General features: G+C 48.2%; 1 protein-coding gene across 3 annotated transcripts in view; it reads left to right on the forward strand.

Moving 5' to 3' along the window:
- The window catches only part of LOC105686555 (E3 ubiquitin-protein ligase COP1-like), a 32,064-nt gene extending 22,645 nt beyond the window's left edge, over positions 1 to 9,419 (forward strand). For 2 of the 3 annotated variants that reach the window (XM_048651958.1, XM_048651959.1), the window contains exon 2: positions 6,541 to 9,419. In XM_048651958.1, the coding sequence (XP_048507915.1) occupies positions 6,691 to 8,796 (2,106 nt within the window). In that variant the 5' untranslated portion in view covers positions 6,541 to 6,690 and the 3' untranslated portion in view covers positions 8,797 to 9,419. The remainder of the gene's footprint in view (positions 1 to 6,540) is intronic. The other variant, XR_007277428.1, reaches the window with a different exon arrangement.
- Positions 9,420 to 16,171: the final 6,752 nt, after the last annotated feature.

Raw genomic sequence — 16,171 nt, forward strand, 5'->3', positions numbered from 1 at the left:
ACCGGGATGATTTTCTTTTCCTTTTTTCACTTTTTTTTTCCATTTCTTTTTTTCTCCGCGTGTCATCGACGGCTCTTTGGCGGCCCGGTAGGCGTCTCGTCGTCGTCGGGTTTTACTCCGATTCATCTCGTTTCGTCGTTCGCTCGCTTCCTCCGCCTCCTGTACTATCGTTTTCGAAAGTAATTTTTTTTTTTCTTCTTTTTTTGTTTGTTTGTTTGTTCTCAGTTTTTCGTTTTACTAGCTGCTCGTCGCTACCGAAACTGTTTTTTTTCTCGCCTAGGTACGTACGCACTTGTTTTTTTTTTTTTTTTTTTATTTTTCTCGAGTGGATAACAACCGTCGTTGTTGTTCCTCGTCGAGACCAAGTTACATATTACACCAGCCGTATATTACTTCCGTATCTTAACGGCCCATTGTTCTTATCCCCGACGTGCCGCTGCCGCTGCTGCTGTTGCACTGCCGCCTGCAATGTCGCAGGTTTCACGTGTCGCGAGAAATATTCGTGCGTCTCTTCGGAATACCTTTTTCTTTTTTTCTTTTTTTCTTTTTTTTTTCTCCTCCTCCGCGATAAATTTATCCGCTGAAAAAACGGAGAGGAAAATGAGGAAAGAAACGGACCCAGGAATCGATGGATTCGATGGATCGTAGGAGAATTTTTTTAATTCGATGATTCGTTCGTTTATTTTTTGTTTTTTTTTCTTTAAACGCCGGAATCGAATCGAATCCACGAGGATCAAGGTTCGTCCCGTCTTCTGCGTTGTCCGATCGCGTCGATCGATTTTTTCGTCATCTCATCGATCGGTCGTAGCGGAGAGAAATTTTCCCCTCGATTGTCCCGCATCGAGAAATCCCATGGAGCGTGTAACCTATCTCAGGGGGATGTGTAAATGCAGATGGGAGATTTATGAGAAGCACAGGCGGTACGAGGTGACGTTCACGAATTCATCTGCCGACGCGAGTCGCGCCGCGTTCGATTTGCATACAAACGCGAAGGACGCCCAGCGTCCGCTCTGCTCGTATCTCCGGATCTTCTTCGCCGCCTTTACATTTTATACGGCATACGTAGGTAAGTAAGTGTATAAGTACGACCGATTCGAGAGAAAAGGGCTTCGTCACACCGGAGGCGATCGCCGGTTTCGATTAAAAAGATGGGCACGTATACGTGTATAAGCGGCGATCGAACGCCTACGCGCGCGCTCCTCGCCGCAACCCTTTCGACCCGACCCCCCTCCTCCGTATTTTTGGTCTCTTTTGGGTTTTCGTCGTTACGCCGGTAGATTTCGGTGAGTCTCGGGGAAAATTCGCTCGTTACCGTTGAAGTGAGATGGGAAAGAGGTACGCCCTTGGTTAGTTTTCGATTTTTTTCTCAAATTCGACGATTAATTTGCCGCCTTATACGTTTCCTCCACCTATATACCGATATCTCAGATATAAACAGGAATTCCGCCCTACAGCGAAGATCGAAGGGCGCCACGTTATTCCCCCCCCCCCCCCCCCCTATATACAACGATCATTGAATCGTCCATTGTTCTCGCTTTTATCTCCGCGAAGGATCTCGGAACGCGTACAGGTATACCCCCCTACGTGTGTATATATACCTACAACCTTCGAAAGCTACGCTTCTAAATCCCGAGATCGTTATCCGCGATTCGAATCGGCGAACCCTGGAACAATCGCCTGTCCGAGCGCATCCTATATGTATACGCGTAGCTCGAAAACACGAAACGAACCGCAATTTTCACCGTTAAATTATCATCGCGGGAAAACTACAGAAAACGAAGTACCATTACGCGCGCACAGGAAATACCTCATTCGGTACGAAGATAAGACATTGGAAAATGAACGCGATTTCGATTCTTTTTATTTTTTTTTTTTTTTCTTTATTTCCGATCTCTTCGAATTCCTCAAAAAATGGACGGCCGATTTCTCGGATGGAGGGCGAGGCACGGGACGGCCCGAACGTTCGATCGCGGCGATAAAACCGATTTCCATGGGATCTCGCCGATTTCAATCGATCTGCCCGCCCGCAGACCCCGGCGAATTCGGGGTTGCGTTGCGGCGAGGAGGATCGAGCCGAAATCGAATGGAAAAGAAGAGAAGAGAAAAAAAAAATAGAAGAAAAAGGAAAAGAAAACGACGAAAAATGGGCCTTTGAGGCTACCGCGGGGCTCTCGAGAAGAAGCGGTACGAATCGGGGGTTGTATGTGTATATGTATATATACCTATAGGTACGTTGTACGTAATAATTTGCCTGGCTTCAGGGAGCTGACTCGAGTCTCCGATAGGACTTAATTGGCACTTGCCACTTCTACGAACCGCTTTCGAAGTCTCTCAACTTCCACTGCACTTCTTCCTCGACTTATATGTATACGTACTCTCGGATCTGATAAAAACCCATTAAAGTTGCTTTATGTAACCGATCGAATTTATTACCAGCGGTACGGTATATACGTAGCTAATTGTGCTTCCTACGATCGGTACGACTCGATTTCCGATTCAGTTATATCCGATTTTCTTTCTACACTTCAGACGCATTTTGAACGCGGCGAAAGGAATTTCGAAGATATACTTATATCGCCATCTGATTCCATTTACCCTTTTTGGGATCAAAGTATAAAATCTATATAAAGGTACACGTTTATCCGAACACTTCGGATCACTCGAACGACGATGATAATAATTATTATCATCGCAATTATAAATCGGTGTTAACCCTTTGAACTTGTCCTAACTATACGCACGGCCGGGTGCACCTCCCTAATATTGTGGGATTATAAATTGAAGCCTGAGAAAGCGATGTAGACGGATTGAAAATTGAATAGTTTTTTCATCAAGTTTTATTTTAGAGACGATTCGAGAGAAGTAAAAAAAAAAAATCTCAGGACACGTAATCATAATTACGTAGAGTGCAGCTGCATAGTTGTGTGTATATATATTTTTGCGCATATTATCATATCGAGGTTTAATGTACTCCTCGTGTACACAGATGAAATAATAAACAAACGATAACAAACTCAAGATGTACGGTGTGTATACATATATAATGTATTTCAATTTACGAAAGATTCGAATGGCGGCATTCCGTTAATTTCATATCTCTGCGAACGCCGTCCGTTTCTATAGTTTTAACGATTCGTTTTCATTTTTCACTGTCAGTTCGACGGTTTTATCTCCACTATTTTTTTTTTCTTTATACGAACAGGTATCCGAATCACTCGAGCCTACCACCCGCGCAGTTATCTGAGATCCATCGTATCCGATACGCGTTTTATTTTCGAAGAAGAAGCGAAAAAAAAACAAAAAACAAATGTCCAGTTATTATATCTCCGTGTAACCCGACCTGATAAAATTTATCACACATCTCGAGGCAAGATAAATAAATTTCTCTTCCCCTCCCGTCGCGGATATCGCGCTCTTTTTTCCCTCCTCTTTCTTTCAACTTATATTTTTTTTCTCTTTTTTCTCGTAACCGGCTAGAAACTTTGGGACACGTGTAAATTTCGCGTAACGCTTCGTCGACAAATAAACAAGATGTTATCTCGTCCGGCGATTACACGTGTAAGAACAATTTTGCGACAGCCTCTCAATTTTTCAGCTCAAGCGAATCGAGTCGACGTTACGGACCGCTGATTACGATATTAATTGAATCAGGCTCTTTTTTTTTCGCCCTGCTCACGGAATCGTTCCCACAATCCGAAGAGAACAGAGACGTCGTGCGGATTCGTTGTTACGATTTTTTTTTTTTTTTCGTCGTAGTTTTCTAAAATACGTGGGCATACGAGTCGCGAGGTTCGGCCCAAGAGACGTTCGACGCTTTCGAGTTTATTAACGCGGTGAATCCCGAGAGACGAGGCGTGGATTTCAATTTGAATAATAACCGTCGCACAGCTCGACGCTCGATTTTTTTTCAAGTTGCAACAACGCGGTAGGTTAACCGACGAGGATCGTACACGGTTGAATTAATTCCACTGGCGAGGAGAGGAAAAAAAAAAAAAAAAAAGAAGAAGACGAAGACGAAGAGGAGAAAATAGAGTTGAAAGAAAAATTCGTCGTTGGCTCGCGTGCGAATTAATGGGCCTGTGATCCACCCCGATACACTCCATCGCTGCACGTTGTACGTACGTACGTAATTGCTCTGTGGTTTCTCGACACGCTCGTCCTTTTCACTCGGGCGTTTCGAACGCATTTTTTCCCTCCCCCTTAACGAGGAGGGAAAAAATCACACCGCGGACGATTCGAAAAAGTGGGAGGAGGGGGAGGGGGGGCGCGGATTACGCTATCGCGCGACAAAATACAACGACAAATTATCGTCACCTCCTGCGGAGTTCGTCGGGAATTTCGTTGCGCTTTGCGTTGCGATTCGCGACGGCCTCGCGTTCTTCCGTAATCGCACACCTACGATAAATCGTGCGGGTGGAGAAGGTCGCGAGAGAAAGAAGGAAAGAAAGAAAGACGGGGCGAACGAGGGGACCCTGCCACGTGTCCCTTCGTCCTGGCCCTGAGATCCGGGCGCCAAAGAACGACGACCTTTCGCCAACCTCGCTGAGATTTTCGTCGAAAAGCGAACGAAAAGGGTTTTTTTTATCTTCGCAGTTATGGTCAGAGACATCGAACTCGCGGGATTCGAGATACGCGAGGCGAACGAAGCTCGGACGTGTTTCATTGAGGATGAGGAAATTTGGAATGTCATCGGAGAAAGAAAGTTCAAATTTTCGATCCGTTTTTTTGGAAGAAGACCTAAATTTTCGTCGATGTTCGCTGGTTTTCTGGGGCCGAATCTTTCGTCTATTTTTTTTTTAAACGAAAAAAAGAACTCGCGTTTTCATTTTCTTATATACAATATTCTTTAACTATGAATCTGACGGAAGATGAAATTTTCATTCTCTTATCTTTTCCCTCGAATCGAGTCGTGCAAATATTTGAGCGTAAAAAACCAGTTCGGAAGCGTATCGAACGAGTGACTCACGCTAGGTGTTACACACCTGTTTGCGTCACGATTTACACCGCGTTGTTGTCAACGGACGTGTGTTGCGACCTTTGCGGATAAACTCCGACGAGAAGATGAGTCACTCAATAATTCGCCAATTCGTTTTGCGGTTCCCACTGCGACGCGCCACGTCACAATTATTACGTTTGTCGCTCCACCTCTCGTTTCGCCGCGTTGTACGCGTATGGGAAAAAAAAAAAAAAAAATCCCTTCGTCTTCCGCATTCGAAAAATCCTGCGGCGATCTTCGCGAAACTTGTATATCTCTTCGTCGTCGACAGCAAGCGCGCGATAGGGTCCGATAGCGACGTTTATCTTCATCTGTAATCGTCAATTTTTTTTTTATTTTTCTTCTCTCTTTTTTCTCTCTCTCTCTCTCCTCTCATCTCTCGACGTCGGAGGGAAACTAGGTCGCGGCACTCCTCCGACGATCGCGGGGCCGTCGAAACGTTCGATATAAAAAACGTACGACGTGTCTCGTACCGGCCAGGTTTTTTTTTTTTTTTTTTTTTTTCAAAATCGGGACGCGTGCGGCCCGACGATCGCCATTTTTCAACGCGAGTGGAGGACGTCCGCGTCTCGCGTTCCACGTTTGCGTACGCGATCGCCGGACGACAGCCTTTTTTCGCGTTGAATGGTCAGACAGTTTGACGGGTGGAAAAAGGCAGAGAGACGGACGGACGGACGGACGGACGAACGTGGGCAGACGGGCAATCAAGTAGTTTGCGCGTCCTTACACGCGGACGTTACACACCCCGCGGGGTCGTCACGGGTAGGATAGGATACCTCTTCGCGCGGGCATCGAAACCCCTTTTTTTTTCTTCCTCTTACAGTTTTATATACATGTACATACCTATAACCCGCTTCTCCGGGCCAAATTGAATTTAAATTGGTCTACGGCTATTATTCCGCAGCGGGCTGGTTATATTCAATCCTGAATTCAAATTACGTAGCGCGAGTCGCTAACGCGGAGAAGAAGAGCGGGATAGAGAAATGAAAAAACACAAATAAAAAACATAAATAAATAAAAAACAAAAAAAAAAATTGGGGATGGGCGTTTCTCTACGTCGTTCTTCGGGCTTATCACACGCGCCGCACGGGGTGTGGTACCGCCATTTCGGCTCCTCCGTCGTTTCCAACCAGACGGAAGAGACGCCGAGAAACTCTGAAAAAATATATATCGTCCTCCGATCCTTCGACATTCCACGCCACGTCACCTGCACGTTTCCAAATGACAAACCCTGGGTAACGATTATAATTACACACCCCGCACCGAAGCGTAGCCGTGTCGACTCCTCGCTTCTAGCGAACGTTGAGATGCCTCCAGGATATTTCCATCCTCGGAATCTAGGACACCCGACAAACCGAACTCTCGTTTTATGGAACGTTCCCCCTTACAATCGCGACTCTAACGATCCGTCGAGGAACGCGACGCCCCGACCGCAAACCGCCGTCTTCCCTCGCTCCGCGCTTATTTACCGCGCGGTCACCTTGACCCCCGCGTGTACTATCTCCTTCGTTACATCCCGTGAAACGTGTTTTTTCTTGTTTCAGAGGGAACCGTCCCGGAAGCAGGCTCCCGCTGAGGAAACCTTACGCTCTGCGTGACGATCGTGCGACCCGACCGATATTCGATAACAACGCGGTCGAAGATCTCGGGGTCCGCGTTCCGCCCCACCTGACGACAACAATCGCGCTCCGAGAATGGCGTCGGGGTTCGGTGGACAGCGAGGTCTCGACGACGGTTCCTTTCCGCCGAACCGGGGCGGAAACCGAGCGACGCTCAAGCGACCGCTCAACTCGTCGAACGTCCTTCACGGCATAGGCGGCACCCTGGAGGACAAGAGCAACGACTACCTGTGCCCCATATGCTTCGAGGTGATCGACGAGGCTCACATCACCCGTTGCGGTCACACGTTCTGCTACCGTTGCATAGTGAGATCGTTGGAGGTGAACTCGCGTTGCCCGAAGTGCACGTTCGCCCTCGGTCAGCAGGACGTATTCCCGAATTTCCTGCTGAACGAACTGGTGGCCAAGTACAAGACGAGGATGAGGGGGATCGCCGAGCTCCGACGGGGCCGCGGGGACGCCTGGGGGACGATCGACGCCGAGGAGGGTTCGGGGGCCGCGTCGGGCGCCGCTCTCGCCCCTTCGAACGACGGTCTCAGGGATTTCGTGGCGGCCGAGAGCGCCAATCTGACGCTATCCGACGTAAACGTGATGCTGGGCGTACTCAACCAGAAGAAACTACTCCTGGAGGCCGAGTCGTGCGCCTCGCAGAACAAACTCCTTCACGAGTTTCTGAAACACTTGCTCCGCCGTAAGGAGGAACAGCGCAACCAGCTGAACAAAGAGGTGGCGCTGATAAAACGCGACATGACCGAGGTCGAAGGTATCCTCAAACGTATACAGAGCAAGTGTCCCAAGGTGGAGGACCTCAATCTGTCGATGGAGAACGACACCGCGCAGGTGTCAGCCATCAAGAAGGACATGATAAACCTCCTCGGTATGATCGACTCCACGATCGTCGGGCCCGACGAGCCCGACCTGGCCGCCGCCGCCGGCGTCGCCGACGGAGACGACGGCGCCGAGGGCTTTTCCGTCGGTCCTCGCGCCCCCGTCGCCAACTCCTCGTCGGGCTCCACCCTCGCCTCCAGGAGAAAACGGATGCACGCTCACTTCGACGATTTCGTCAAGTGTTACTTCGACTCGAGGGCGAAGGAGCTCCACTTCGGCCGCGACAAGGCGCAGCGGCAGACGGACGCCGCCCACTCCTCGTCCTCCGGGCTGACGGTGTTCAGGGAGAACCTGATAAAGTTCTCGAGGTACAGCTCCCTCCGCCAACTGGCCACGCTCAACTACTCGTCGGACATATTCAACAGTTCGACGATAGTGTCGAGCATAGAGTTCGACAAGGACAGCGATTTCTTCGCCATCGCCGGTGTCACCAAGAGGATAAAGGTGTTCGATTACGGTGCGGTGATACGCGACGCCGTCGACATCCACTACCCCTGCGTCGAGATGGTATCCAGCTCGAAGATATCCTGCATATCGTGGAACTCCTACCACAAGGGTCTCCTGGCCTCCTCGGACTACGAGGGGACGGTGACCGTTTGGGACGCCGGTACCGGTCAGAGGACGAAGGCCTTCCAGGAGCACGAGAAACGATGCTGGTCCGTCGACTTCAACGACGTGGACACGCGCCTCATAGCCTCGGGCTCGGACGACGCGAGGGTAAAACTCTGGTCACTGAACGTCGATCACTCGGTGGCCTCGCTCGAGGCTAAGGCGAACGTTTGTTGCGTTAAATTCAACCCCAGGAGTTCGTGTCACTTGGCGTTCGGTTCGGCCGATCATTGCGTCCACTACTACGACTTGAGGAACATGAAGGACGCCCTCTGCGTGTTCAAGGGTCACCGCAAGGCGGTCTCTTACGTGAAGTTCGTAAACGGGGAGAATATCGTCTCGGCCAGCACCGACTCGCAGCTGAAAATGTGGAACGTCAACGACTCCCACTGCCTGCGTTCGTTCGTCGGTCACGTGAACGAGAAGAATTTCGTTGGACTCGCAACGGACGGGGATTACGTCGCTTGCGGTTCGGAGAACAACGCCCTTTACGTTTACTACAAGGGACTCTCGAAGCAACTGTTCTCCTACAAATTCGACGCCGCCCGCAGCGTGCTGGAACTCCAGGAGCGAAAGGAGGAGGAAATCAACGAATTCGTGTCGGCCGTGTGCTGGAGACAAATGTCGAACGTCGTGGTTGCCGCCAATTCGCAGGGGATCATAAAAATCCTCGAACTCGTCTGACCGGATTGAGTGGAGCGGCGGCGGCGGCGGCGGCGGCGGCGGGGGAGGTAACCTTCGCTCCACCCGTTCCTCGGGGTGTCCGTCGGGGCCGGAAGCTCGAAGAATGTCGACGCGGGGGTGCGCGGATGGTAGAACTTTTCCGTTGAGTCGCGAGTTTGGAACACCGGAGCTTTTTTCGCGAAGGGTCGAATACGGAGGGATCGTCGATCGGAAATAAGGTATCCACACAGAGCCTCGGGTCGTTTTCTCGGCCGGACTTCCTGAGAACTTCGGTTCTCTTCGCCTTGCGGAAATGAAAAAGAAAAAAAAACAAAAAAGACGCATAAGAATCGCCACTTTTTTTTTTCTTGCAGCTCGATTTATTTTCCGGAACTCTACGAACCCCGGCTGACCATCGTTCGCGATACGTCACAGGTGGCTAAATGTATGATGTGTGTATATAAAATTCTCGTCGATATTCCCCTCCCCCTTTCGGTAGGACTGAGGGAAGACGATGAACTTGTAAAAAAAAAAATTCGAGCGCAAAATACGAGCAGCTCTATTGTAAATTACTTAAATTTTTTTTTTTTTGACTTTCCAAGACATTGCTGCGAATCAATAAAAAAAAAAAAAACTTCCACGCGAATGTTTCCTGTAAATTTCAATCAACCTCCCGACTATCCCCTGACATCCCTGGCTCCGCACGCAGGAAAAAGGTGGGTACATGAGAACCATTATTATTATTATTATTAACATCGCAGTTCACCGGCGCAGGTTGAAATAATTCCACGTCAACTCGTACGTGGCTCGTTGCGAATAATTTTATTAAAAAAAAATAAATAAAATAAATAAAAGACGTGTATAATAAACGTAAAGTTATACCGTCGACCAGCGGGGCGGTTTTTATTTCCTTCCATTTTTCTCGTCTCAAAAGTACGAGGGAACGGCCAACCCGTCCGCCCCTTTCAGCCGATTTTAGAGTCTCGCAAATAACTGGGATCGCAAAAGAGAGAGAAAGAAAACAAAAAAAAGAAAAAAACAAGGGGGGGAAAAAAAAGGCGCGTCTAGCTCTGGGCCGAAGAGAATCACAGTCTTTATCACTTCCCTCGTGTATAATGCACGGCGAATCATGTTTTACATGTGTGTATACACCGCGCTACGTTTCAGCGTGCGTATAATCACCGGGGGGGGGAGGGGGTGGGGGTGCGACGACGGAGATGGACAGGTACGTACGTTTACCGGGAGAGAATTCGTCACGGATCGACCTGGCGGGGGTTGATTTTCTCTCTACTCGTTCTCGTTCGCCTCTGCGCGAAGAAAAACCTTCGCCGAGAATACGGAATACCGGGTGGAGGGAGTATCGCGAGAAAAGGTGGAAGAGACGGACGGACCACTTGATAAAATTACGCGAGTCCCGGGGCTCGCGCGGTGTACAAATATATATACCTGTACAGGTATATAATGGATGTTTATACTTGACTCTGCGCGCTACGAGGGACGTTTTTTGTGTAAGCGAAAGCGGTAATTTGCCCGGGGCGCTTTCGTTCTCCTCGTCTCTTAAACACACATAGGTATAAGTTAGGTGTACGATACGTACGTACGTACGTTCTACCTACTGTACGCGATGCTTCAACTCGCTCTCCGATGCCGCAGGGGGAGGGGGGAAACATTTTTTTTTTTTTTTTCTTTCTCCGGGAGCCGCACGAATCCGGAATTGCAGGGGAGAACCGCGCACCGCGTAATTCGATTCTCCCGTTGAATCGAATTATCGAGGTAACGAGGCTGATATCCACCTATTCCGCAGCCCGCAACCTCCATTTACCTCAGGTACGGCTCGCGTATATCAATTGGCACGCCGTCATTTTTTGTATACTTTTGTGCAACGCTTTTTTCTAAAATAATAACGGCGATGAAACGAGTCGTCTCCCTTCGGTGTTACAACGTTGCGTCATTCCGATTCCAGGGATCAATTTTGATTGCGAAAAATGTGGGCTGGGATTCGGATCTTGAAAATTTTGATCAATCCGTTTCGAGCGACGAGGCGACGTTGTCCTTTTGGGACCGAGGAAGCTGAAAAAAAAATCAAAGAACGCCAATAACTCGGGTATCTCCTCTTTTTTTTTTCTTTGTTTTTTTTTTCTTAATTATGGACGCGAAATATATCGGCGGTGTTCCATCGGGTAGCGCGGTGTAAAAGTTTCGGAGTTTCGGTAACGTGACTCCGTCTTAATAATTCAGAATCAATAATTTTATCAATTGACAAGGGTATCATTATTCCGGACGACTTATTTTACAAAGGAAAAGAAAGACTCGCCCGTATACTGACCGCGCCGCCTGTATTCTCTTCCCCCCCGATTACCGCGGACGTCGGTTTTCTGATTTATCGTCGGTTCCTCCCCAGGACAGCCCATGAAACATGGGAATTATATACAGTATTTAAACAAGCTCCGGATTCACCTTTTTTTTTTTTTTTTTTTTTATAACCACCCGAGGGGGTTCGTCGGTCCCGAAATCTCGCGAACACCTCGAAATATTCAAATTCGGAACCGCCGATAATGCGAAAGGCCTCGGGACGAAAAGAGAATTTTTTAAGATAATTTCAGAGGATCGCAACCGAAGGATTTCGATGGATTTCCAACGGTCGTGAAATTTTGAAAAAAAGGTTTTCAAAGTCCCAGGATTTTCAGGATTTCCAGAGCGAGCTCCGTCGAGGGGTTTTAAAAATAGAGAATAAAAAAAAAAAAATCGGCAACGATTTCAAACGATATCCAAAGTCTCCGAGGAACTACATGAGAAGAATTTCGAGAGATCTCGTCCCGAAGGAACGCCCATCGTATCCGAAGGGTTGTTAACCCGAGTTAATTTTTAGTCGTGTCATGAAGACGTCGATGGATCAAAGGCTTTGTAGCGTAAAAGAAATTTATTCCGACAGCTGCGACGAGGCTTCGAGGTAAAGGTGTATACACAGCGCCGAGGTATTATTATACACGGAGTAACGAATGAAATAACATCACATGTGAATTAGGAGGGAAAAATTTATCGCGTCCGAACGTCATGCCGGGGGGGGGGGGCGGGGGGGAGGGTCGAGTCGAGTCGAGTCGAGTCGCGCGAGATAAAAGATCGGACGTTGAGCGATGCGCCCGTTCCGTAATCGATGCGCGGGCACGTTTCTTTCACGCTACGAGAATCACGATAGTTTTCCCGACTCGCTTTTAACCGATCGGGGATCCTCGCGATCCTCTCGAAAACAGACGCGCCCCACGTAATAACTCGGGGTGTACGAATGCGTTGCAACGAACGCCGCCTCCAAGGAACGATGGAGTCTACCGAACGGCTTCCGATTTTAGACGAGGATAGCCGGCTAGCTAAGATCCAGAAATATCGAAACGTCTCGGTGGAAAACGTGGCCCGATCGCGCGGTATTAGAAAGAATATTTAATAAGTCGCGCCCGCCTCGATCTCAGCCTCAGGATATTCTTTGATCGTTCGATTTGTTATACGGATTCCGTAACAGATCGTCGACGACGGATTAGGCCTCGCCGCGTTCCTCGTTAGCGTCTAATCGTGAAAATAATTGGTAGCCCCTCGTACGTCGTAACGAACAAGTTGTTTTTTTTTTTTTTTCTTGTTTTTTCTTTCAAAAGATCTTCTTCCGGTCACGTGGCCTCGCTTCGCACACCGCGTCCGAAGGCGACGGAGTATTCCCCGTCCATCGCACGGAATTTCGTCCTCGCTTATCATGTGCTTTTCTTTTTCAGTTTTTTCACGCTTTCCTCCAGGTGTGAACTTTTTTCCGCCCCCTACCCCGTCGTCTTCTTCCAATCAGCCTCCGTACAGGTGAAGAGTTTTCCGAAATCCGTGTTCATTTAGGTCGGCTAAGGTGGAGCGATCGTCGTCGGGGGTAATTTTTTCAATCGTCCGTCGGCTCGACGGAGTCGTTTCTGTTCGCGACGTAATAATCTATTTTCGCCCGTATCTACGCGTGCGATAACTCTACGCGTGTTCCGGAACGGGACACGCAAGTTATTTCAACGCCGGAACAACAAGAATCGGGAGAACAAGAGATTTCGAGTTACCGATTTACGGCGTGCGACGTGCTTTCTTAACTGTAAAAAAGTTACAAGCGTCTTACGTATCCGGCGTTGTTCGTGCAGCGAGGAATAGATGTTGGTTAGACGTTCCTATTTTCGAGCACGATTTTTACCCCACTTCGATGAGACGATGTTCGGAAGAATGGATTTTTTTCTAATTGAAAAAATCTGGACATTCGATCGACTAGATCGAAGCTGGATGTAATGAACGGTGTGGACGTGTAACCCCGTCGACGGTATCAATTACGGACAAAATGTAAGTAGGAGTCGTTCCATGCATAACGGATCATGCGTAGACGCACGATATCCGTAAGAGTTTATTTATCGATCGAAAATCGTCGCCGATAATTGCCGTGGCAATTTCGTTGTAATATAATAACGAACCTAGGCCGTTCCGTAGGGTCTGTAAATAATTCAACTAGTAGGCTCAATTTTCTTCATACGGGATAAATCGCGTAATATATGTAAATATGAAGTACGACGTGCGACGTTCGATAAACCGACCTGGGCAAACTCAGCGATAGCGATTTACGAGGAGATCTTACGCTCGCACACGTAGCGGTACAGCGAGGAAGACTGGGAGAAAAATAATCGCACCGTCGTCGCTCCCGTCGCGGCTAAATTACACCCCTGAGGCTTCGGTAAATAGAACGAAGCGAAAAATTCTCGCGATAAGAATCGCGAGACTCGCCGCGTTTATCTCGTCGTCGGACGATCGCGCGCTTTCCGCGAGTTCAACGCACCTGTGATGTAAACGAAATGAAATTTTCTCGCGATCCGCGTTCGAGATAACGCCGCTCGGAATTGATTTCGAACTCCAATTTTCGAAGGTGCTTCGTCCGAGAATGTTTTTTGTTTTTTTTCTCGCTCCCCGAAAATTGAGATAGCGTTTTTGGGGGTGTTTTTGCGAACGGTCGCGGCGACGACCTCACGTGTGCAATAATTCACTGGGTCGAGAAATCGTCGCGCTTTCGTCGCGTGCCGCTTTATTACGTGTCCGTTGACACCGCGCGAGCGGCAATTACGCACCGCGGTCGCGCGGCTAAACCTGCGAAACGGCCGCGAATAGTTGATAATTTTCAAGAGTTGTCGCCGCGGCTTCTCGGCCAACAATAATATAATATAAACCCGACGAGTACGAAACTCGTGCGTGCGTGCGTCGCGAGGCGTCAAAGAACTTCGTACGCCGCGGCTTAGAAACTTCCCCCTCGGGGGACTCGCGGCGTTTCGCCCGCACGACGTTACGGGGAATTCGAAGGCAGACGTGAACGAGTTACGATTCGGTTTGTTAGAGACGGAAACTGAGCGTGGGTGGCCGAGAGGGAATGGTAAACGAGCCTCGCTTTACCACCTCATAATATCCACTTTCGCCTTATTCGCTTCTCTTCCGGCTCCGCCCGCCGTCCGCGGTTTTTTTTTAATTAGTATTCTTCCCATCCTCGGATGTACAGCGAGTGGAATTACGTCCCACGTACAACGTTGACTCGATGCACACGTACGAAACGATCGCATTCGCGATGACGTTGGTAAGAGACGATTTTAAAACCCCAAATGGAATCGCGACAATGCTTCCTCTGCTTCTGCCTTATCCGGGGATTTGAACGCCGTCGGTTGGTCTTCGAGACCAATTTTCAATCACATACCAGCGGCAATTTTTTTCCCTTCCTCGATTCCAGTTTTTATTTTTGAGTTTTTAAATTTTTACGGCTGTACATTCGAGAGAGGGAGAAAAACGTCGCATGGAACACGAGGAGACGCCTTTGAGATCCGAAGCAATTTGGGTAGGGTGAAAACGTCGGAGGAAATTGAAGATGATTATAAACATCTCGAAATACGTCGGAGTTGGCGAGTCGGATTATTTTCACTGTACGAAGTGAACTAATTGCGAGTGAATACGCTTTAAGGAAAATACGCGATAATGACAATGACAGATCACCAGCGGGGTTCGTGTAATTTTAGATTTCACAAGTTCGGCTACCATATAAGCTGGGAATTTCATTCCCCACTTTTCCCCGTTGACGAAACTTTGGCCGTGAGTCAAAGGCCGAACGAAACCTGCACACGACTCAGGATTTCCCACACCGCGTTACAGGAACACGGTATACGTACGCGCGTACGTCGCCTCGTGGTTTTCAACGGCATTCGACGGATGCCTCGAGCGCCTTTTCGGACGCATCCTTTTCAAATGTGATGGAATATTTTCGTATACAGCGATTCCAGGTTCCCACAGCGACCCCGCTGTCATGATTTTGGATTCCAAGAGCATCGAAATTCGACTTCAAATTTTTCGTCGTTTATTCGATGAATTTTACGGATGATGATATCGTTTTGAAGAAGAATTGTTACGAATTTTTACAAAGGATTCAAACAATTTCGAGATATGCAGCGAAGTGAACCGGAGATACTCGAGTTCATCGCTGACTGCGATGCTCCAGTATAGGCTAAGAAACGAAATGGTCCAGAGTTTATTTCGGTTCGAACAGCGCGTGACGCGGAGATTATGACTCGAGAGTTTTTTTCCTTTTGCGGAATAACTCGACTCTTTCCTCAAATTGACTGAAAAAACAGTTTTCTAAAAAGCGAGACACAAATTCTTTCACTTTTCAGAACGACGAATCGATTATATCTCGATTGATTTTGAAGATAGATCAATTCGGCTTTCAGATTCAGGCTCCAGCACAAAATACATAAAAATACCACGTGAAATTCTCTCTCCAACAAAAAAAATAAAATCGATTTTTGGGCTAAGAATTAGGTATTTTTGAAATCGATCGTACGACGCTTTTTCAACGTATCTTGACCTATAAGGAACATAAATCCTATTAGTAAATTGAGCGGCGAATCTTCGTCATCGAGATATCCTCATTTTTCTGCTCCGCAAAGCGAGAAAATGGCTATAACTCGATCAATTTCATAGATCGATGAAGTTGACTTCCAGATTTCCGCAAGCTCTCTAGATCTTGTTCTCAATTCTACCGCTCCGCGGCGCACCGCCTCGCGCCCTGCCTCCCGCCTCGCTGAGTCTTCTCGCAACGGAGTCTCCTTCCGAAAAAAATAAGGCAGACGGAGTCGGGGCCTCCGTGGGTAACGAGCTCCGACTCGGCCGTGAAAAGGCGAACCTGAGTCGCTTTTCCCGATACCCTATTTTTACACGTGCGACAGGCAATTTGACGGCCGGCACGCGCCAGCAATTCAAAAATAATTTATGGCCTTTTAATTGACGACGAGGTGTGAAATTCCTCACCTCATTTTTTTTCTCGCTCCTATTGTTAGCAGGTGTCGGACGAGCTGTCATCGCCTGATAA

Source organism: Athalia rosae, chromosome 3, assembly GCF_917208135.1.
Source record: "Athalia rosae chromosome 3, iyAthRosa1.1, whole genome shotgun sequence".
In the NCBI taxonomy this organism is placed as follows: domain Eukaryota; kingdom Metazoa; phylum Arthropoda; class Insecta; order Hymenoptera; family Athaliidae; genus Athalia; species Athalia rosae.